The sequence below is a fragment of the Echeneis naucrates genome, chromosome 3 (genome assembly GCF_900963305.1).
Source record: "Echeneis naucrates chromosome 3, fEcheNa1.1, whole genome shotgun sequence".
Lineage (NCBI taxonomy): Eukaryota > Metazoa > Chordata > Actinopteri > Carangiformes > Echeneidae > Echeneis > Echeneis naucrates.
The window spans coordinates 19,554,947-19,578,894 of NC_042513.1; the positions used below are offsets into that span (position 1 = coordinate 19,554,947).

The 23,948-nt window shown below is 42.3% G+C and overlaps 1 protein-coding gene across 2 annotated transcripts in view; it reads left to right on the plus strand.

Moving 5' to 3' along the window:
• Positions 1 to 772: 772 nt before the first annotated feature.
• Positions 773 to 23,948, plus strand: part of adamts17 (ADAM metallopeptidase with thrombospondin type 1 motif, 17) — a 99,490-nt gene continuing 76,314 nt past the window's right edge. For both annotated transcript variants that reach the window (XM_029498833.1, XM_029498834.1), the window contains exons 1-3: positions 773 to 900; positions 1,158 to 1,519; positions 13,389 to 13,560. In XM_029498833.1, the coding sequence (XP_029354693.1) occupies positions 843 to 900; positions 1,158 to 1,519; positions 13,389 to 13,560 (592 nt within the window). In that variant the 5' untranslated portion in view covers positions 773 to 842. The remainder of the gene's footprint in view (positions 901 to 1,157; positions 1,520 to 13,388; positions 13,561 to 23,948) is intronic.

The window sequence follows — 23,948 nt, forward strand, 5'->3', positions numbered from 1 at the left end:
GCGTACACCGTATCTTTCAGTTATGTTCCCTAAAATGTGTCAGTGGTGGGCACAATGACTTTCCCATGAACTATATTTTAATCCTAACCCTTAACCATAGAACATCTTTGAATATTAATTTGTCCTCAAAATAAATGTTCTCATGACGGTTACAAGCACAGAACACACAAAGGAGGACATGTGTCTCTGCAGACACGCAGACCGCAGACGTCATGTGCACCTCTGGATGTGAAATGCTTTGTCCCTAAGACTAACCTTAAATAAACCTACTCCTAACCCCAAACACCAGGTCTGAAGTATCTAGCAGTCCAGTGAATGTCCCCACTCATTCAGAAACAAACTTTTTTTTTTTTTTTGGTCCTTTTGTGTAGCATTTAGATACACACAGGTCAGTCAAGAGCAACTTTGCATTAGGCGTACATTTATTCCCTAAAGATACTTTTACTTAAGATTTAACTACAGACCTAAAACTGTGCTGATTCAAAGTGAACTGGTTTGGGATTTGTCCCCAAGCTTGGCCCGTGACACACACTTAAAAACCAGCTCGCTGCATTTTTCTTTTTTCCTCCACTCGAAACCACGTGTAGGGTTTCAGCCCCAACAGTGACGGACGGCTCCGCTGACCAATGGGAGCCCAGATCCAGCTCGGTCAGGGTTCTCGGGGGCCAATCCGGCTCCTGCGGGGGCGGGTCCTGGCCGCGTGGGGGCGTGTCCTGCGCTACAAAGTGGCTCCAGCTTTAATTACTGCAACTTCTCCAACTTTGGGGGAAAAAGTGCGCAGTCCGTGCCGTGCAGCCCGCTGCTGTCCCCGCACACAAAGCCCCGGCCCGCCTCCCTGGATCATGCATCACAGCCATGTCACCCATCTGCTCGTCCTGCTCCTCTGCATCGGGCTGACTGGTAAGTTGGGACTTGTGGCGCTTTCGGCATGGGGCTCAGTGTTGTGTAGATGTATAGGCCAGCTCAGCAACAGCGACCCGTTCAGTGAGTCACCACACCGTGTTGTGTGTTTGTAGGTGTGCAGCCCGCACGCTGTGTCTAACAGTGGCTGCACATTTTATTTTTATTAAACAAACAAACAAACAAACAAACGAACCGCTGGTTGGTCTGTGGATCTGAACGCTGAGCTGTTTGATGGAAACTGTCCCTCCCCACAGCCCAGTCCGAGCCGGAGACAGATGAGGTGGTGCCCAGGCTGCTGTCCGGCCAGGAGGCGCACCTGTCCGCCGACCACATGGGCCGCTCACTGCGGCGCCGCGGCCAGCGCTCCCTGGACGGCCCCGAGGGAGGACAGCCAGATCCGGATAACATCGTGCTGACGCTGCCTGCCTTCGGCCGGGACCTGTATTTAAATCTGACCTGGGATAGTCGGTTCTTGTCCGGGGACTTCCAGGTGGAGGAGAGGGGCAGGAACCAGAGCGCAGTCAGACGCTTGTCCATGGACCAGCACTGCTTCTACTCTGGCTCCATCATCAACCACACGGACTCTCTGGCATCACTGAGCACCTGCGGCGGTCTGGTAAATCCATCTTCATTTTTTGGACCGTTAATAGTTTTCATGTCATTGTTTCAAGCAGCTGAACTCGGGCCCACAGGCAGGTTGAGTTACAGCGGCTCCGTCTGCAGAGCCTCTGCTGCTGAAGTACCTTAGAGCAGGAGCCCAGCCCCATCTCTTCAGTCAGAGCAGTTAATCTCTTAAATCCCACCGACCTGCCAGTGGGTCAGTCAGTTCAAAGTCACACACACACACACACACACACAGAAGGCCACACAACTTTGCCTCCGGAGAAACTCAGAAAAGTTCTATAGGTGATGCACAGGAAATTTTTCATTTTAACAATCTTAAATCTGTCTTTAATATGTTTGAGAAAACATTTCAACTCAAGTTCTCCACTGCATTTAACTCTAATTGGTGGAAAGACTGTCAGATGTGGTTGTAAGCTCTGGGAAAAGCTTGTAAATGGACTGTGTTAAGATCTCTGTGTATTTTGTTTTTGTTTTTTTTTGTTTTTTTTTTGTTTCAAACTACTATTTCCAAGATAAAGAATAATTTATTATGGCCAGTGAGAGGTTTTACAGACAGCCTTTGTTCAGATCGTTGAAGATCATAAAACAGTTGAAAAAAATCAGAATTTCCCCAGTGGTGAGAAATTCCACATTAGCTGTGGCATTTGATAATGCTCTTATGTAAAGTGAGTGAGTGAGGCTCAATTCTGGACTCCTCTGCAGAAGCAGGCTTGAAGCCAGCTCTTAAAGTAGACTCTGCTCCTTTATTTCCTCAATATATCCTCAGTGACAGTTAAAGCATTCAGCTAACTTACAATGAATGACAAGATTATTGTCCTGCCGTGTACAGACAGTGTGAGTCACATGGTGGGTTTATATGGAAAAAACACACCCACAGCGGAAGCACTTGAACCTGCAGCCACTTAAGAGTCCAGACCAGGACCAGGGTGTGGGACTAAGGGGCATTCAGGGCCTTGTGTCCTGTTTCCAAGCTGCATGCTAACTCCAAGTTACAGTAAAGTGGGTTCACAGGTTTCTATGTTTCTACAGTGGTGGGCTGTGTGCGCATCCCAGACGGCAGATTCAGCGGCAGTGAGTTTTATTTCACTCTGGGAGGTCCCATGAGTCATCATGTCACTGTCAGCAGGCGAGCTGTAACGTCACCATCTCTCTTGTGCGCTGTATGTGGAACCACATTCTGGCATTTCCAATTTCCAGTTACTCGTTTTATAGTTTTCCCGACAATTCTTTTCCAGAACATGAACACCGTCTTCAGTGGATATGAATATGAATATGAATGAAGCATGAAGTGCAGCTGACCTGTTTTGACAAGTGTAATGTGTTAGGACCACTGTGTGCGTATCTGTAGCAAAATCACAATCCCCAGCAGACAAACGTGAAATATGAGGTTATTTAGAAAAAGTGCCTCCATTACATCATTTGTCCACCAGAGAGCACTGACAAGTTTATTTTCACACCGTTAAAAAGTCCTGCCGACTACATCTTCACGTCACTGTGAATCAAACAGAAGAGGCTGTCATAGCAAATATCAGAGTGAGCATCAAAAATCCAGTGTTGCTCTGGGTGACACCTACAATCATGACTCACTATAAAGTGGCGAGATGATTTGATGGCTTGGAGACGCACCAGCCAGAGCCCAAAGGTCAATGTGAAGCTTTACCCAGTATAACTCTCAATTTGGATTTAGACGTCTGCCAAATGTTTGAATGTAAACGGTAAAATTATCAGCCAAGTTGTAAACATCCATCATATTTTAATGACTGGCTTCTTCCCTCGACCTGCTGAATGCAGTCTTATTATAACTGATGAAATGAGGGGGACAAGCCAACTATGACCCAGGCTGTAATAAAAATGCTTTAAAATGTGTATATTACTGACTCTGGCCATGGATTCTTAGAATCCCCTTGAACTGCTCTCCTGGCAGGCCGTCCTCTGCTCAATGAAACCCTCAGAGATGGTCCAAATGATGCAGTCACTGTTCTTGAGGCAGCCCAAAAGACCGCATGTCACTCTACCGCGCGTTGAGTAACACCAGCTACCTGCAGTCATTCAACCTTAAGGCTCCTTCTCAGTCACTACATACCATCAAGGAATGTTGTATTGCGTTGCCAAGACCATCTCAGTCCAGACTGTTCTGGTTTGTGGTTCCCTGGTGGTGGTGCAAGCTCCTGAAGTCTATCAGAGCAGGGTCCTGTTTTTCCTTTAAGAAGCTGTTGAAGACTCGTCTCTTCAGACAGCATGTCCTCTCTGAAAACGTAACATGTCTGACTGGCTTTTGATGGAGTCTCCTTTCTAATCTCCTGTACGTATTTACTAGACGTAGAAGAGGAGCAGGGCTGGTTGTCTTAGTCATTAAATCTTAATCTCTAGAAGCTGCTGCTTTTTAAATATTTGTCCAGAATTGGGGTCAGAGGTCACATAAATGGACATTCCTGGACTAAGCTCTTTGCCAGTGCAGTGAGTGGACATTTAACAAACTGTAAATATCCAGCAGTTTGGTTTTACAGAATGGTTTTGGAATAAAACAGCTGGGATTAAAAAAAATCAAAGTGAGAGCTGTAGTTTCGGTTCCAAAGTATTTCTTAAAATCTCATTAAGACAGGACAGCTACCACCAGGCCCACAGTGTGTGACTACCAACCCCACAGTGGGGATGGTTAGCACGAGCACACAAAGGAAATGTATGAATAGAATCTGTGAAGGTTCCAAATCAAAGAGAAGTCACCATTTATCCTGATCCCCCATTATTAATACTTAAACCAATGCTGTGTATTGAGCTGAAGCTTCAGTGACGTCCCCCTCATTTCTAGAAGCGTCTGACAGATTAATAAATGTAATTGTATTTAGTTAAACTGGTGTTAATGTTATCAATTCAATGTAATAAAATAACCCCACTTAGAGAATTAACCCAGTATCTGTCAAACTCGGATGTAGAGTGATGTACAGTCTCAAGCAGCGCGTCTTGTGTGTCTGGAGTGCGTGTGTGTCGTGGGATTCAGGCTGAAACATGGCGGCTCCATTAGGGCTGCTTTCAGCTTCCCTCTGCTTCGCCACCTCCAGGTTTCTGAGCTCACTGCTCGTTGAAGCAGTCAGAGAAAGCTGGTAGTCTCTCTGCCACGTGCACACACTCGCTGTGTGTTTGATCTGAAGTCTGGCTCGCAGTGTGATCGGGCTGTGTGTATTGGTCCAGACGTCACACACACATGCATTGATGTGTCAGGGAAGTACACAGTTGAAGTACCCAGATGCTTTTAAACTTAGAGGGAAGTTGCTGTTCGCTGCCAGCCAAAGCAGACTTTTGACCTCTTTATTGTCATTTTGTTGATTTCCCTTTCTCTTCCACAGATGGTTGCTGGATGTTATTATGTTGAAAACATATTTAATGCGATGCCAGGCCATTGCAGCTAACTAGGTCAGGCTCAGTGACTCTTTAAGTGAGAAAAGAATGTCTCTCCCATACCCGAACACATCTTAACACAGATATATTATGGCTTTCCCGTGTGAAACTTATCTCCATATGGTTCAGGTTATATGAAACTCTATCCAGTCTCAGCCACTGTCTTTACCCCCGCATGTCAGTCATCCTGACAGACTCAACACACATTGACCCCCTGCCTATACATCTAAGTTTTTTTTTTTTAACTGGTGATAGCCTTTATTAGAAGTTGCTGAACAGTCTTTAGGATAGATGTGTTGAGTTTTATGGGCAGATGAGATTGTATAGTTTAGTCCTCAGATTTCTCAGACAGCCATTTTAATGGTGGTTTTACCAACGACAGTGGAGAACCCAAAATGCCTCTCAAATGCTAACAGGACATGCAATATGTCAAACTACTAACAGGTTGATGGAAAATCTGTAAAATCAGTTTTTCTTTTAAATATTTTTTTTCTGTTTTAGTGAGATAATGTAATTGCCTGACAGACACACACAGCTCATTTGTCATGATTGAATGGCGACATTGGTTGCCAGTTGGTGGGAGTTGATAAATCAGCAGCATGTGTTAGGCTGAGAATCAAGCCAAGCAAAGGCTGCCAATACCTTCTCCTTGCGTGGGTGAAGTCTTTTTTTCATATTTGTATCAGGATATCAGAGCAGCGGTGGGGTTGTGTTGGTGCCTGCAGCAGGGCACAGGAGAGGCAGTGACACTACAGATTATGGGTAACTCTCCACTTAAAAAATAAAAAACACATTTTTTTTTGTAACTGCCATTGCCATCTATAGTTATACATACATGTTTCTTTTCAGTAAACCAGTGGTTCTTTTTCAACTCATGTCATAACTCTCAGAAATGCTGGCGGCCCCCAACCAAATGGTTAATTTATTCCAATGATGATAACATAACATCCAGGATTGAACTGACCGTAGCAGGACACAAACTTTTCTTCTCTGCTAAGGTGGATTCACTAACCCATGACCCAAGACTTGCCTTCCTGTTTCCAACAAGCTCTCCATTTCAATGCTCCCATTTTTTTGCCAGAGATGTAATTCTTAGCCAGACTGAGATACCCAAGCTGAGTAAAAAAAAAAACAAGACAAACAAATGTGGTCCAGCTGCAGAATGGCCCAGCAAAAATGTCCCTTAATAAGTGAGCTCCTCCTGGGTCTCTGTTCTACTCTCAATCTACATCGACTTTTCTGCCATTCCTTAAGCAGTTTGTTCAATCTGGGGCGACTTCCCTTCCTGTGAGCTTTTCAGGAAAGTTGGCTCCATTGATGTTCGTTTAACTTTCTTATGAATTCAGGCCCGGGATAATGCAGTTACTTGGAGATGGCCTCACAGCGTTCATCTTGTCTATCTTGGGCAAATATTTTCTTCCTTATCACTGATAGTGCGTTTAAAAAGTCTTCACTTTGAATGTCTTCGATTTATTTGTAAATTTAAAATGGGTAAATTCCTTCTGCCGCCCATTCTTCTTGAGGCAATTTCCTACAAAGTGAAAATAAGTCAGGACGTATATAGAAGCCCCTTCTGCAGCACCTCTGAGTCAATGTGGGCAAGTCTCTACAAGGTTTTCACACCTGGATTTGGGCAGTTATTGCAATCTCCCTGGCAGAGCCTTTCAAGCTCCATCAGATTGGGTGGGAATCTTTTCTCTCATGATTCGATTACGATTTTTGGGTCCACAATTGAAAATGATTTGATTCAGAATGATTTCTGCTTCAATCTGTAGGTGTGCAAGGATCCTCATGATCTACTCCAGTCTGGTTTGCAAGACAGAATGACAAATGGAGACATTAAAGTGTCACATTTATTAAGTTTTAAACATTTACCCACGCTCAGTCTTCCCAGGCATTTGCAAAATAGGACCATATAAATTCCGTGATCACGAAAAAAATTGAATTCATTATAAACACGGAATAGCACAGAACGGGCTGACGTTTTACAGAAATGTTTTTTTTGTTTTTTTTCTTTTTTTTTTTCTCTCTTTTCTATGAATAAAAAGGAACGTATCTGTTTGGAAAATGCTCCAAGAGGGGTAAGTAATAATGCAAGCCCCCCCTCCCATAAATGTAGTGGGCGTTTTTCGATTCCTGGTGGGGGCACCTGAACATGTCTTAGTTAATTGGTGACGATTAATGCGCTGGGCTACAGCAAGGAACGGCGACTCCCCTTCCCCAAGCTCCTACACCGGACCCCTCCAGAGACCAAAACATAATAAATAAAATAAAAAATAAAACTGATTTTATAGGGCTCTAGATAAAAACCAATCTAAGTCCAAATGAGTCCAAATCTTTGCCTTCAATGAGGATGGGGCCGGTTGAATCTCTTTCCTCCATTATTGTAGTTTCCTCCTTGTTTTGGTCCTTACCGTGCATGCGACTTGGTGATGAGAGTTCCTTGGACCCTATGGCTTGGTTTTTGACCTAATATGCAGTGTAGCTTGTCTGACATTATATACACAGCTGTGTTTGTAAACTTGGTGCCGTCATTTCAGTTTATCACAGGTGGACTCCAGTCAAGGTTTAGACACATCACAGGAATATCTCCTGCAAACTGGAAACGCCAGACGAACGCAGTAAAGAGTGCATGAAGATCGGCACATCTAGTATGACAGTGGTTTTATTTGGTTTAGAGCAGTGGTTTCCAAATAATGGATTCAAAACCAGCAATTTAGACTACTGACCTTCATCTTATGAGATTTTAGTGGTTTGCAGGCATTCATCTCCTTGTTTAGGGACTCAAATTTCTTTTGTACAGTCTTTGTCTATTGTCTTGACTTTTAGAACTAAGGGGATAAATAATCCAGTGTCATGGTATTAACTCATTAAAGGAAAGATTGATTTATAGTTATTATTTTATAATAATTAAAATGCTGTTTCCAAATAAGCATGTTGTGAATGAGTCTAAATGATTATCTCTTTCAAGCCTTCATGTCTGTGAGGATGCGGCTCATTCTAATCGAGTCCCTCACTTGCAGCAGTTCACAATGTTATTTGTATCCATTGCACCTCTAGTTTTGGAGCGTTTTTCTGACGGACAGAAAAATTATGTAAATGTGCTCAGTTGAACATTTTTGTCAGATTTCAGATATCAGTCTTAGCACCTCTTGCGACCTGGAAATAGATAGATGGCAGAAGATGAATAAATGAATCTCAGACAGAATGTTGGTTCTTCCGTTACTCACCCATCTATTAATCACCATATTGCACTAACTAACGGGGAAACCTCTGTCTTAAGAATTTTTCACCATACTCACTGAAAAAGTACAGCCATATGGTTTTTGTGCCAAATCCTGATGATGTAGTCGTGTCACTAGAGGAGTCAGATCAGAAAGGAAAGTGGGTCAGTATAAAGTCAGTTACTCCAAGGGTCTTGGATTTGTTTTTTTTTTTTTGTTTGTTTTTTTTTTTAAAGACTGGTATATTGGCTTTGAAGGAGGGAGTAGAGATTTTGCTGTCTGACCAAGAGTTAATGAGTCCAATGTGTTGTCATAACAGTCAAATTGAAACAGTTCGAGGTCCTCTTGTCTCTAACTTAAGCCTCAAGACTATTCTGCTGCAACTGAACGCTGAAACCTTCTGATGTCAATATGAGGACAGCAGTATCATATCCTGTTGGTCCATATGCAGGTATGCATGGTCCCTGTCCAGCTTCCTCCACTGTACACTTCTATAAATATAAAAATCTTCTACTGTGGCATCAGATAACCCTCACAGCAGCAGCAGTGGCATTTTGGCTTATTCCCAGAGCGAATGCAAATCGAGATAGATATGTTTGGCTGTGGAGAAAGTAGGACTTAAAAAAAAAAAAAAAAGCAGCAGAATTCTAACAGAAAAAGATGGCTTCAACTACACACACTTTGTCATAAAACTCAATAATAAACAGAAAGCATGGGAAAGACCATAAGTTTGAATATATATATTATATATATATATACGGTTCCACAGAGCTCTATTATAACTGAACAAACTGTAAAAAATTTGATTTTTGTCTGAGCACAAGCAAGATGAAATCAAACTTTTGCAGCAGAGGTTGGAGGGATTTTGAATGACCACAGGGCCACCTACTCCTCTGGCCTATAAAGAGCAACATGCCCCAATGTTTGTAGAGCATCAAAACATTTATATTCGTCCTCCAGTCCACGTTGTGCTTGCTAAGAGATTTTGCCCGCCCTGATTCTCAGCTTGGACCAGAATGTCTGCAGAAATGTTGTCAGCCTGAGCTGCTCTTGTTGGAGAAAGCCTGTTTCCTGTGACTGCTGTATTTGCATCCAATTGTTTGTTTCCAGCCACCTCACAAAGCGTTAATGGTCCCTTAACTGTTTTTGCTCATTACTCTGACGTCAGAACTGAGTACATCAACAGAATTTCTTGTTAGTGGAAACTGAACAACAGAGGTTTTATTGTCATCAGTGTTGGTGTCTTTTTCGTGGAAAAGCTTCAGACACGTCGTTTGCCGAGACCTCTCTGATATCAGATTAGTTGGGGAGGTCAGTTTGACATTACATGTAATCTGATATTTAAAAACCTCTTTCAGTTTTTACACAGCTGTTTCTAACCCTAACCCTTTTAATGGGACCTATTGAATGCAATACATGGTAAGCATGTCAAGTATGGTGCTATCAGTTTCCTAGTTTAGCTGGTTAGGATACCTGAAATCATATGAAGCTAATGCTCCTAACCTAACCCTGTGTTTTGTACCAAACCATTAAATATCTGATTCTAAAAGTCAGACAAAAGACTTTATATTGCGTTCTAAAACTAAATCCTTGTACTGTGGCTACTGTGGGTACTGTTGCATTAGTCAAGAATATATGTGCAAGTCTGCATGCAAGCCTCTTCCTCCAATCAGACTTGCCAAATCATATTTCACCGGAAAAAAAAAAGATGTACAGCAAACCAGCCATTTGATTGCTTTAATTCAGGACTAATGATTGTATAACTTTAATCAAACTGGAAGAAATTTGGAAGACAGACAATTCATTGATTGATTGATTTTTGTTCTTTTTTTTTTTCTATTTTGAAACTTTTGGGTGGAGTTTTATCAACCAACTATGCTGCTTGTCATTGAATGCTTTTTGAGGTGTGTGTGTCACCTGCTCTGTATCCCACAGTTACCTATAACACCTTTCTTTGTGTGGTATTGTATAGAAATTTACATGCATAATCAAGCACTACATAAAATACAGAGAACAAATCCAGCCGTGGGACTCTGTCCTTGGAGTCACTCTCACCATAGGTGACCATGTGGTTAAGTGTTGGTCCACAAATCCGAAATAAAATAATAATGTTTCCCTGTCAGTTACTTTGTTCTAATTCACAGATCTTCATAAAATGCAGTTCTCTGATCTTTTATACTCTTGATGGAATCGCGATTTCCAGTTATTTGTCTGGGCTGCCCCAGTGGTTCTTCTTCCAGCCCGAATTTCATAGAGTTATTCTGAAATCTTTTGATCTCGCTCATTGGCACACTCCCCACAGATAGTTTTACACTCTGGCTTTACTCTTGGAGGAGACTCGAGGATCTCTGAATTAGGGTTAGTATGGGGAAGGTCTACTGGAGCTTCAGAGCATACTGGCCAACTGAACCAGCACTTGCGGCAAAACCTCCCAGGAATGTATACCTCAGTAAAGTTAAAGATAAGGAACACAAACCCCTGCGTGGACATTTAACCACAACTCTGATCCTGCTATTTTTGACCCCTCAAGCTCCTTTATCTTCTTTGTGTATAATTGTAGGATGCAAAACACAACTTGGATAAACATTACCTGATCATTTAGTGTGATATTTCAGCAGTGACCCCCAAAGACTTGCTGGCCCCAATCTTTAGTCTGCTTAACCAGGTAAAGTTATCACTGCCAACATCAAGAGGAACCAGGGCTTAGAAACTTATAGTCCTTATAGTCCATAGACATGTCAATATGAGGGGCAGCTTTTGGTTAGGGGTTTCATTCCCTGCATTTGCATTTTGCCCAATAACTGAACTGTGAGTGGTGATGTGACATACAAACAGAGCTTAGCATAAATGGTAGACCCCAACAGATCTGTCAGAACTAAAGGATAGCTTCTCGTACAAGTGACCGTCATGTCTGCGGAGCCCCTCTGGTGATATCAATAAAAAGAAGAAGAAGGGAAAAAAAAAAAAAGAAAAGCACGGTCACGAGCCAATTCATGAGAAAGCCCATGCATTTTGAGCAGCAGAATTGTCTCTTGCCAAGAATACTAGCCTAGCCTTGACTCTGGAAATAAAATAATTCTAAATTCCCCGCGTTAAAAGCAACAACATCCCCTGTATCCCCTTTTAAAGGTATCTGCACATGCCTATAAAAGTGAAAAGAAAAAAAAAATGGGTGCCTCATTTGAAATCCTGCTACACACCGAGTTCACCAAATGTCAACTCTTGAAACAGCAGTGTCGGACTTGGACCTGAATAGTGCTGTAAATGGGCTTACTGAACCCTGGGGATAGATGTCTACTGTGGGAGTGTCTGTTTGTTATGGAGAAGAATCAGGATTTCAATCTACAGCAGTGGAGTTATCTGCTCTAATATGATGGAAAATGACTGCTGCTGTGATCTCTGTGTGTGATAACATCTGCTGTGCTTTGTGCAAGTGGAAGCACTCATTGTGTGGATGACTAAAGCTGTTTCAGATGTTTGTTAGAGGTAGTCGTTAGTCGCGGAGGTCTGAGCGCTGGGCGGGCTCTTGGTGTTGGACTGATCGATGTGACTTTAAGGCTGCTCTCCGATGTGCTGATCAAAGGCAGGCTTGCAGGATGGACAGTTCAACAGTAACATTGTACACAACGTATAGTCGGTGTGTACAATGCTTGTGCGTATTTGTAGTTGGTTGTGTATTGGATGCTCCAGCCCACTCCCATCATAGCACCCACAGAAGGTTGGCTTGTAAGCAGCAGTATGAGCTGCAGGTGCTGTTAGTTTTTATGTGCTGGCTTTGTGACTGCCACCGCCCCCCCCCCCCCCCCCCCAGCACATTTACTCTTGACCTACTTTAAAAGCTCCAGTTTACAACAGGAAAATGGATCGGACAGCTGCAGCTATGGGATGATTGATGTGATTGCTTGTAAACATTGTAATTGTGTTGTACAGAGGACCTAGCTAAATTGTATGGTTGAGTAATGTAATGACAGAGTCATCTGTTTCTGCAGGACCTTATAAACTTTGAGGTTTTGTATGTTGTGTAGGTGGATACTGCTGCTCATCAGCTTGCTCAGAGATCCAATGTCTTGTGTTCTGCGGGACACTCTAAAGAAAGTGCCATCAGACAGTGATTCTGGCTGATCTGATCCTGGCTACACGCTGGCATAAAACATGTAATCAGTTGTAGATATGCGCACTCGGTAACTTTTTGTCCCAGGCTTCGTCCTTGGGGTTGTTGTGCGCTGATCAGTGGGGCTTGTTTGGACCGAGTTCAGCACGAGAGGAAGACACTGCACAAGGTTAAAAAAGGTATTGCTCCCTCCTGTGTATGCCGTAAAGGTGAAATGTGAATATGCATTATGGAAGGTAATATCGTATAATATAAAAAGAGTGGTTTTCATCATACAGTTAAATGGGGGAAAGAAGCACATTTCAATCCACTTGTGGAGGAGATGCAGTGTGATTAGCCTGGCTTAGCTTCTAGGAAGAATTTAGTTGTTTTCCTGCTGTTGTGGTACAGTAACTACTGTACTTTGTTAAATAACCTTTAAGATAACTGAATCCTGTGATAATATTTGGATCTATAGTATTACTGTGTGAAATCCAGAAGTTTCTGCTGAGTGCATTTGTCTGCAGGCTGTTACAGTTGGTGACTCCCCCCTCTTACAGTAAATAAGCGTGACTTGACTCTGCTTCCCTTTTAATATTTTCATGAGCTCAGATCCAGGTGACTGTTTACATTAAGCCCCTGAATACAGACTCTCAAACACCGATGATTAGGGCTCTCTGCATGTGGTGTTTCTTTGGGGACAGGTGGTGTATGATTGGCCATGCTCAGCTCATGGCTTGTGTTTTTCTATTTGACGATCTGCTGTTGAGTTTGCGCAGCACTGTGGCTGCAAAGAGTAAACTGCCAGCCGGCTTTGTCGTACTCTGCTCAGCTGTGGCGTTCGCCTCACAGGTGCTTTTGTTTTTCACACGTAGCTCCTCAGTCCCATTTGTTGGCTCCTTTAACAGCACTTTGATGACGCTGTGCTTGTACCTGTTCTTTGTGCATCACATCACAAACTTCACAGCTTATAAATGTTTCATTAAACCAGATGGACATCATGAACTGACGCTCGGCAGATTCTTTGTGTTTAGTCTTTTTTATTGTGCCAAAGAAAACACAAAATGCAGCAAAAATGGTGTGTGTTGTTGACTTTAAACACTCTTCATTCACCTCCTACATCACTTTGATGGTGTGTGTTTTGTGTGCAGACTGGGCTTGTACAGCTCGGGGAGGAAAGCCTGTTCATCCAGCCGCTGGGTAAGCACGACCCATCGCGGTCCTTCTCTGGATTTAAACACCAGCTGTCACGATGCAGACGTGCCACCAAGACCAGCTCTGCTTCAGACGCTGACCAACCAGGCTACTGCGGGACTGTACAGGGTGAGTGAAACAAAGCCAGACTGGATGCACTTACGACGGATCAATGTTACTGATATCAAAGTTTGCTGAGGCCTTCAAAAAGATGTCAGCCACCCACATTGGGTTTGTTGAATGGTCCTATAGGCATGCAATGTGGCTTCTCTTGCTGATTTAAAATTGTACATTTTTTTTATGTCTATTGCTAAAAAATGAATGCAAGATGTCACAAAAAAGAAATGTGGAGGAGGGTGCAAAACATGAGACCATTGGATGTGCCTGCAAGGAGTCGCAGGCACTCTAACCTGTTACCCACATATATATTTCAGTACCCACAAGGTGACTGATGCATCCGGTGTTCCTGGGGTGATGGTCACAGAGAGCTCTGCCAGTGTGAGCGTTCTCACTCGGCACAATCCATTCATCTATTGTCTATACCGCTTATCCATGCAAAGTTGCAGGGTGGCTGGAGTGACTCCCAGTTGACGCTGGGTGAGGGTGGGGGTTCACCTTGGAGAGGACAGCTTACCATCACAGACCAACATACAGAGACAAACTGCCAAAACTGACACTTTCAAATCACTAAGGAAACATAATTGGTGTTTGGATTGTTGGTGGGGGGCAGAAGCCATGCTGCTGCTGTCACTGCAAACTTGATTGGGTTAAATTAGGGTGAACACTAAAATTACATCACAGACAGTTTACAGACCCTCCTCCTTCAACTTTGTTTTGTAATTTCTCTACAATGATCCTGTTCAATGATGGGCTGTTACTGCCATTTTAGATGCAATGATTAGTACTATTGCCACACAGCAAAAAGGTCGAGCAAGGCCCCAGACCAGCCTGTATGTTCTGCAGCTCCCTCCTCCACTCCGAAGACACGTAGTTTTTGGTTAATCGGCGAGCTTAAGTATTCCATAGTTGTGAATGTTTGTTTTGTTTGCATATGTAGGCCCTGTGATAGCATGGTGATTTGGCAAGGCTCCACCCCCTACGACGTGGCATAAGCAGTATAGATATGTATGCCTAGAACTTAATGCCTTTTGACCTTCATGAGTGTAAACTCAAAGTTTGCTTCCACCTTATTTAATTGGATGTTTCTTCACCTACTGTAGTGACAGACTGCAATAAGAAGTAGATAAAGTGTTTATCCTAACTGAAGGAAGCAATTGATGAAAACTGAAAATTAGACCGGCATTGTAATAAACCAGAATTAGCCCACTGATGCTGCTCGAGCTTCTCCCTCCTCAGTAATTGATTGCAGCAGCTTGTCTGCTGATGTTTAACTGACCAACCAGAAAAATGTCCTTTTCTAACTTGTCAACCGATGCAATTCTCCCTGCTGCTATGCTGACGGCTCAATTTTATGTCTCAGTCCTGATTTTTAAAAATGCATTTTCTGGTTTGTTCCCCTCTGTCTCACACTTTTACAGGTTGCACTTTGCAGATACGAAAGGGATTCTCATGCTTGAATCTTTTTGGCAGAGATATGGCCTCATACACATGGCTCGTATTACACAGGATGGGATTCATGTGATTTTTCAGACTCATGGGAATGTTCCTTACACTCACCTCGAAAACCCTGCAACATTTTCCAAATCTCTCTGAAGTGATGTGTTCGCAATGAGCTGTGTGAATGAACTACTGTCTGCATCTCCACCCTCTGAGCCCAAATGGGCCAGGTGAACATCCCAGGGAAGCTATGCTAATAAATCATAGGTTTTCGGAGCAGCATTTACTGCTATCGGCCATGCTTTGATGTTCATTCAGCTCCAGTGTGTTGCAAAAGAGACTGTGTGGAATGCAGATGTTTCCTTATTTCATGTGCATCTCTTGTTGGAACCTGCTGACCCTCTCACTGTTAACACTATCACACTGCACTCTCCACTCTGCATTAATATGATGTCTCTGATGTCTCTGTGAGATCGATTTTTGTGTTGAGAGGAATTCACAGTGAAGTTTTTTTTTTTTTTTTTTAATTTTATTTATTTATTTTTTTAAAAGCAGAGCAAAGCTAGTCCCCTGATTTTATAAATGATGGCAGCTTTTTACAGTGTGGAGCACACCTGAACACAGGATCCAGTCACAAGCACTAATTACCGGCCTGGGAAGTCATGGAAAAGTTTAATTAATTGCAGACTGGAGTTATAGTTTCTCTGAGCCGAGCACTGTTCTGGAGGCAGACTCAATGAGTGACGCCAGAGAACCGCATCACGCAGCCATAAGTCAGAATTAAAAGCTGTGCATTGTCGCTCCTCAGTTGTGCCTTAGTTTTACAGGCTCTTCTCTGAGGTGCAGCCAGCGCAGGCGTGTGACATCCCTACAGTGATACGGTCTAATATTTAACTGTCCCTCCGCTAACTACCTCTGTCATTACTGTCTGCCATGTTTGTTTTTATTTTGCGACTCCTGCCTGTGCACAATTATGACATTCATCAATCTTGAACAATGTATAAGTCGCAGTGAATTCTGATACAGATCGTTTTTCAAAATATCTAATCTGTATCAGATTTACAACCACATATGAAAGTAGCCAAAATCCCCTTTGAAGAGATCAGATTCAGTGTGATTTATGCCGTTCACACTATAATTAAAGAATCAGATCTGTGTTACATAAGAGGAAAAAATCAGATTTTGGCCACTTGGGCCTGCCGTGTGAACATCGCCCTAGTGTAGCAATAAGTCAGCCAAGAAGGACAGATGATCTGAACTTCTCCTCTGATTGGCTATTTTTTTTGTCTAAGTGATCCAGTAAAAATGTAGCGTTCAGATAAACAGAGAGAGAAACATAATTCTCCTCTCAGATTGGATGGTGGTTGCATGTGGGTGGGGCTTAGGGCCCAACCAAGTTGTTGTGACATCACAAACTTCCAGAATTCCTGACAGCTGGTTTTAAAGCATTTTAAAGCACAGAGCATTTCTTTGTAAAATGAGACCTTGATACTTTAACTGTATTGATGCAGAAGCTAGACCTGACCTTAATCCACCTGTATGCACCTTTAACATCTGCCTTTAGTCTGTATGGACCTTTCATTTATAAGGGGGCCAAAAATAATGATGGTAATTGATGTGTGATGGTGGCCTGTGTCTGGATATATCGTTGGCATGAGCAGAAACATATGTAACTGCAGGAGAACACATTGCCAGTTGTGACTGGCCATCAGTCAGCCGTAAATTCATTCTGTAAATTGTCACTTCATTCTGTGTTTTCAGCGCATCTGTTACACACATCTGTGCTTCTCTACGTGTGAGATGTCAAACAGGAAGTCATCAGGTTAACCAGGTTACGCTACATAATTAGTCAGTGTTGACTTTATGTTTTAACCACTACATCAGTCTGAGGAGAGAACAGTAAAACCCTTCATGACTGACACAATGTAATGACTTCTTTTACTCTAGCAGGAGGTGTGAGATCTTCCGGATCTCTCTCTGTGTTCTGGCTGTGTCACCAGCTCTCTGTTGTGGTTCCACTGGGAATGTTTACAATGATTCCTTTTCTATCTCATCCTTGTTTATAAAGCAGATTGAAAACAGATAGCAATCTTTTTTTATGACTGATGTGGTAACTTTACTGGCTTTAATCACTGCCTGATCCTTATTTAGTGTCTGTATTCCCTGTTAAATTCATATTAGCATAAAGAACACTAACATTCCCAGTTCTGCTTTCACTGACTGAAAATGCTGTATATTTGTGTGGAAGCAACTTGAGCCGACGTTAGATACTTTGCTAAAGCTTCAGTGCAGTAGGAGACCTTGGTTTAAGGACTCAGTACTACATTTGTTTTAGCTGGTAAGACATGTTGGCATGAAGAGGTGCTCTCTGAAGCTATGGTCTTCAACTTGCTCCTGAAGATAGACTCTACTCAGAGAAATCCACTGTTAGGAAACTACAACGAACAGGCTTGATTTTTATTTAATTTTTTTCAATACTAGATAAATTGCTGAATGGATTTAAGTTGTGTAGCACTTTCCATTCTATATGTCTGTGCATATTCTCATTCATCCAAGTCATAGTCATATCCGGCCAACAATTGAATCGAATGTTCCATTCTATATGGACCGTCCAAGCCAAATTCTCACACTCATGCACCCCACGCTCTGATAATACAACAGGCCAAGCGTAATCATTTGGTGTCATATGCTGCATTTGAGGTAGACAAGAGTGGAATATCTTTGGAGGTCATCCACATTTATATCAAAATCTTCACTTGTGATTGAGCAGCTTATACAAATGATATGAAACTGAATGTTAATGTGCCAGATATTGAGCTCATCAGCAGCAGAATAGCTAACGCTGGGAATCGACCCGCTCTGCCTTCTGACTAACAGCTTCAATGATGACAGCAGACCATCGCTGATAAGTGTGCAGCATGTCTAGTGAAGAGACGGCTGTCTCGCTGTCTCACCGCCAAGGAAAGAGACACAAGCTGAGCTGCTGTGCTACGGAGACCGTCACACTGCTGTGTCGTCTGGGCCTGGTGTTATCATTGAGTTTGCTTGCACACAATCAGAACTTCACGCAGACATTCTCTGCTTCTCCTGCGCTCAGTCATTAAAAAGAGCTGCTTGACCCTGAGAACCGAGTTGCACTGCCAAAGTTATGTAACGCCACCCAAGCTAAAGACCACCAGCACTTTTGACAACCTGTATAAATAAATTTTTTCCATATGTTCACAATTGGGGCATACACAATTACTGAAACCTCCTCTTTAGAAGGAAAGAAGAAAAAACAGGCAGAACAGTATGTGTCGGGCTGCAGCTCCTCTGTTTGTTTTCACCCATTGTAGGAAGGCAGACTAGCTTTTTCCTGTGTTTTCATGACACAGTTTCTCACATAGCTTCAAGTTAGACACTCACATTCTCAATCATCTATATATAGTTCTTTACTGGTATTATTGTTATTGAGAAACCGTCGTGGAGTTAAAGTAGTCCTCCTTCTGCCTGGGAACATCTGAAAAGCACTTCAGGGATCTCTGACCAGCTTGCCTATGTGGCCTCCATGTGTGGCCCCCCACACCCAATGCTGACTGATCCCCGCAGAGCATTTAATGGGAGGGTGAGGTCCGGTTCTAGAGACACAGATGTGATTAGACGATTTTGTGAAATGCATGTATGTTTGCCGCGTGGGCCAATACAAAAAAAAAAAGTGTATAGGATCACATCTAAAGCTACGTGAACACACACAACATGAAATGTGATCACACATTCATAATGAGGCTCTTCTTCACTCCCATATCATCCATCAGTTTGCAAACAAAATCAGCCTGAGACACAATTGGTCAACAGCAGAAGGGAACAACAAAAACAAAACACAGTCTCACCAATTGTTCAGATTAGACAATGAACTCATCAGTAACCTTCATTTGTCAGCACCAGAGATGTCTCTATCAGGAAACGGAGTGAAGTCAAACTGGAGTTACAGTAGTAAACACTTAGCACAACACCACATTTAGCTTGAATAAAGATCATCACCTACATGAGTTATATTGAGTTACTTGTACCTACAGATGGTCCAAAGAACAATGAGTATCAGTCTAATGTTCTCTGTTCATAGTAGATGCTAGGGGTGGGAATCTTTTACAATCTCAGGATTTGATTTGATTCTGATTCTTGGGGCTACGATTCCATTCAAAACAATTTGATTCATAATGATTTGTGCTTCATTCTGTAGGTGTACAAAGGAACTTCATGATCTACTCCAGTCTGCTGTGCAAGACAGAATGTCTTTTTCACATTTAATAAGTTTTAAACATTTATCCACGCTTAGATGGAATTGTTGCATAAAAGCAATATGACATATTGCTTAAGTAACAAAAAGTGAAACATGGGTTCCTCACTATGAAGCTCATGTCAAGCTCAGTCTTCCCGGGCATTCGGAAAATAGGGCCCTATTAAAATCTGCGATCATGAAAAAACAGAATTCATTATCAACACGGAATAACACGTGGGACAGCGTTATTTAGATAAAGACAGCGTTTGTGGACAGTTTGTGGTCTCTGCAGGTTGTTTGTTGTCAGTCCTGAAGCTTTGGTGGGTGTGTGTGTGTGTGTGTGTGTGTGTGTGTTCGCATTCGCGTGTGTGTTCGCGTGTGTTCGTGTGTTCATTAAGCACCGGCTGGCAGAGTACACTCTCGCTGTTCAGCTATTGGCACAGGAGAGCTTTGTTCTGGTTAAACTCAGAGTGGCTGAATTGGGAGTGCTTATGAAACTTGATGAAGTCTTTAAATTGTAATTATTTGAGAGCATTGACGTGTTGTTGGATGTGTCTCTGTCAGTTTTAAGTACGTTTTCGCACAGCGCTATGTGCAGCAGATGTTTTTCACATTTAAGGAGGTCTTGGCTTGGACACCACACTTAACTACCATAAAATGTTATTAGGTCTTTTTCTGAATTTAGACTTTTGAGCCGGGTCCTAATTGGATTGTCACTTTGTTGTTTTTCTTTGGATGGTGTAATAATTGTGCTCATGCTTGATGGACATGGTGGAGGATATCAAGGTTCTGCTGTGAGGGCTTTCTGGAGGGGAGACAGGAGAACCAGGTCATCAGTGAGCATACGTCGAACCCCTAACCCTTTCCACCATCGACTGCCTCTCGTTTTTAACAGTTGTAGAAATCTATTTACATATCTGTTGAAGAGAACTGGGTTCATACTGCAGCCTGGTTTCACCCCACAACGTTCAAAGTGATTGGTTCTTTTGTTTCCAGTTTTGATTGCATATCTGTCGTAGATCGTTTTAACAAAGTTAGAGGTTTTGCTCTCTATGCCACCGTTGTTTTATAAAAGATTCCTTTGTGTCCAATCCACTCGAAAGCCTAATTGAAATCTACAAACAGAAACGCATTTTATCAAAAGTTTTCGAGCAGAGACAGAGTGATGAAGGTAAAAATCCCCCTCCCCACCCCCACTCATGCATTCTTTGTACAGCAGCTGTTTAGTCTGCTTGGATGGAGGTCAGTATGTCATTATTGCAAAACGGCCTGGAGGTTGGTGAAGAGTGACTGTGTTTGCTTAAACTTTATTCATCCATGAATGTGTTTTTATAGTTTTTCAGTCAAATAAAGACGTTTCCTCAAACCTCAGGAAGCTCGACTTAAAGGTGACCTCTGATGGCATACAGGGAAGAGAAACCTGTGAACTGCACTGAGCATTTACACAAAGCTATATTTAATATGCCAGTACAGAGACCTTGCAAGCCTCTCTTCTGATTTATTTTGTATTCTGGGTGATGCACAATCAGGCCAACCACAGAACAGGGATTGTTGTCCAATATTTGTAAAATCAGTCAGACAGATATCAATGTCTGACCATAATGCTGTTATTATTAGCTACTTCTGTAGTATCTGTATGTATCTGTAGGCACTGTACTTTTCAGACCCACTGTGCATTCACCCTGGACCTGAGAACCTTTTAACTAGAAATGCACTCATGTACAGCAGTGCAAGGGTTCTAGTAATGTAGATGTACTCTAGGCAGTCTGGGGCCTGATGCATAAAACTCCATAGATTTACTACTAAAACTATGTGAGTGTACAAATGAGAGATGTAAAAAAAATATTAATAATAATAATAATACGTACAAATAAACCAATTTCATCAATCTTACTGAGAAATTAGGCACATGTGCATGAGCCTCATTTATACAGCCATCATTAACCATAAATAGCCATAAATATTCCCTTAATATACAAAATCACTGTTTGTGCCACAAGTTGTAAAGAAAGAAAATTAATGATGCAGTGTAATGTCAAATTTTGTTAAGCAAAATATAAAATCAGTAAACCGTGGTACAATAAATTAACTATAAAGGCCTGTTTTACTCCGAGCTTCATTTGTCAGGACCAGATGTCTGCATCAGAACTGGAGATGTCTCTGTCTGAGCCCAGAGGCTCTATTTAAAAAGCATCAAACAGAATGACTCGTGTTTTTATTAACTATTAATTCTCAAATTTCTTTTTCCCCCCACATTGGGGACATTTCTAACATCTTATGACATATTAATATGAAACTTTTTACTTTGCATTTCCACTGTATCTGAAGTGTCAACATGTGTACATGTGTTTAAAAACTATGAGTGCATGACAGTCTCACTGGACCGGCTAGAAATCTGGGTGATTTGTGAATGGGGGACAGAGGGGGATTGACAGTGGTCACCTGAATGAAAGACAGAAAAGCACATATTAAAGTGATGCACTGGAGTTATGGATAGAAGAAGAGACCAGGATACAGATCTGTCCAGCTCCAGCCCTTAATGAACAGGTCCATCAGTGAGGCAGGTGTCTCATAGCTACACGTTGAACATTTTGGTTTCCTCTGGAGGTGACTGCAGGTGTGTGTCTACAGTGTGAGGTGTGGTCACGGCAGGTTTAGGTTTCACCCTTTCATGGAAGAGGAATGCTTTCAGTCCTTTACTTGCTTCTGACGACTGAACCTGGAGACTTTTTAATTATAATTCTTATTGCGGCAGCCTGTTCTGTCCTGTCTGCAGTAATGAAATCCCTGCGTCATGAATGGAATCTGAAACAGTTGGGGGAAAGCCCAAAGGAAGCTAAAACAACAATGAAGCCCAGGCATCTGCTTCCTCCGTGGCTGGAGACCAGGACCAAAGGCTGTACCTCAACTCTCTCCGGTCCTAAGGAAATCATTTTACACTACACCGAGCATATCATCAAGGGTTTACCTCATGCCTCAATCATCATCTTAAGTCATGTTAGTTCTGTCACACAGACAGAAGTTGTTGCTCTGCTGATCCATTTTGTTAAATGAGACAAAATTTCTCATAGTTCATTACAATTATCTTCCTGCATGTGAAAACCACACTCATGTGTACAGGCTAACAGTGGTGGAGGCTGAAACGTTGTGTGCGTTATGTTTGATGCCCACAAACAGCTGTGTTACGCTTACATTACTCAGATTACACAGGTAATGGGATAATTACTTTACATATAGTAGACTGATGTGCTTACACAATCCACAGAAAAGCATCGTTTCTTTTGAAATCCATGGCTTTCTGTACAGGACACATTTGCCAGAAGGTTGTGATCATGATATAAACTTAAAGTCTAAAGCAGCCATCACAAAATATGTGGGTGAATTTGTTAAAATATCATGCTTAATGTGAACTGTCAAATGCTGGTAACATTCAAATTTATGCAATCTATCACACGGCCAACATATAAAGACATTCAATGATTCACGCTCACACTCATCCCATAGGCGAATCAGAGTCGCCACTTAATCTGCATGTCTTTGGACTGTGGGAGGAAACTGGAGAACCTGGAGGAAACACAGACAGATACAAGGAGAACAGACAATTTCGACACAGAGCACAGTTTGGAACAGTGCCAATAACCAAACCACTATAAAAATCAATAAATCTGTAAAATCAGGATTTGCGTCATCTTGACAATTAAAGCTACATCAAATACGTTTTCTTCCTTAATGGCGTCCTTAAATGCTTGAAAATAAAGTTTTAAGGGGGAAGTTTAATAGAAGTCAGTGACTCTGCTCACCAGATTCTCTCAGGCAGCATATGTCAGAGTTTCTGGGCTCTGATTGGGAAAGTGCTCAGAGCTAACAGACCTTGGCCCAAGGTTCTGGGGTTATGTGTTGGTGGATGTTAAAAGTCCTGCAGCTGGGTTCTGTGCAGATTTGTTAATCAGTTAATGGATTTTTGGCTAAGAGAGGTGAAGAGGTTGTTGTGGATATCGATCGTTGTTCATCTAGAGCCCCCGGCTGTCTGCTGTCTGGTGAGACCTGCCATCCTGACATTGTACCATTATTAATTGAAATGATGGTAATAAAATTTTTCATTAAGTGAACATGAAGAAACATCTTGTGTTTCTACTGTCCTGCACTCTGGGGATGACATGACAGTCTGGTGTGGACTCTGCTCAGCAGGTGGTACTAAATACGGGTTCCAAATACTTCAAGAGACTGCGGGCTGTGCTGTCTCAACACAACAAGATGCCTGCAAAAACACAACCACTATTTTACTGTACAAAGCAGAACAACCACTACTTAGGGGAGAAGAGCTTCCATGGTCAGGCCCTTAATTAGTGTTTGTGAAGATATGCGGATCAAGGTCAGGGGTTAGAAGCCATGGGGACCACAGGAAAGTTTTTAATGATACATCTTTGAAATGTAAATTGTAATGAAACACAAGAAAGAGCCTTGTGCCAGAGCCAGGCTCAATTCAGTTTATGGAAATATCCAGGTTACTGGTTTGGAAGGGCTTGAAGCTGCTGCTGCTCATGCCATGTCCTGTCAGGCACGAGCTCTGACCAGCAGCTTATTTTCTTCTGTAAGTGTCACACCTGGATCCATCTGTGTCCGCGACATGCAGTAATGAGGTGAATCGATGTCAATGTCTGAAAGCATAAATACATTGATTTCCTGAAATGTTTGGCTTTCC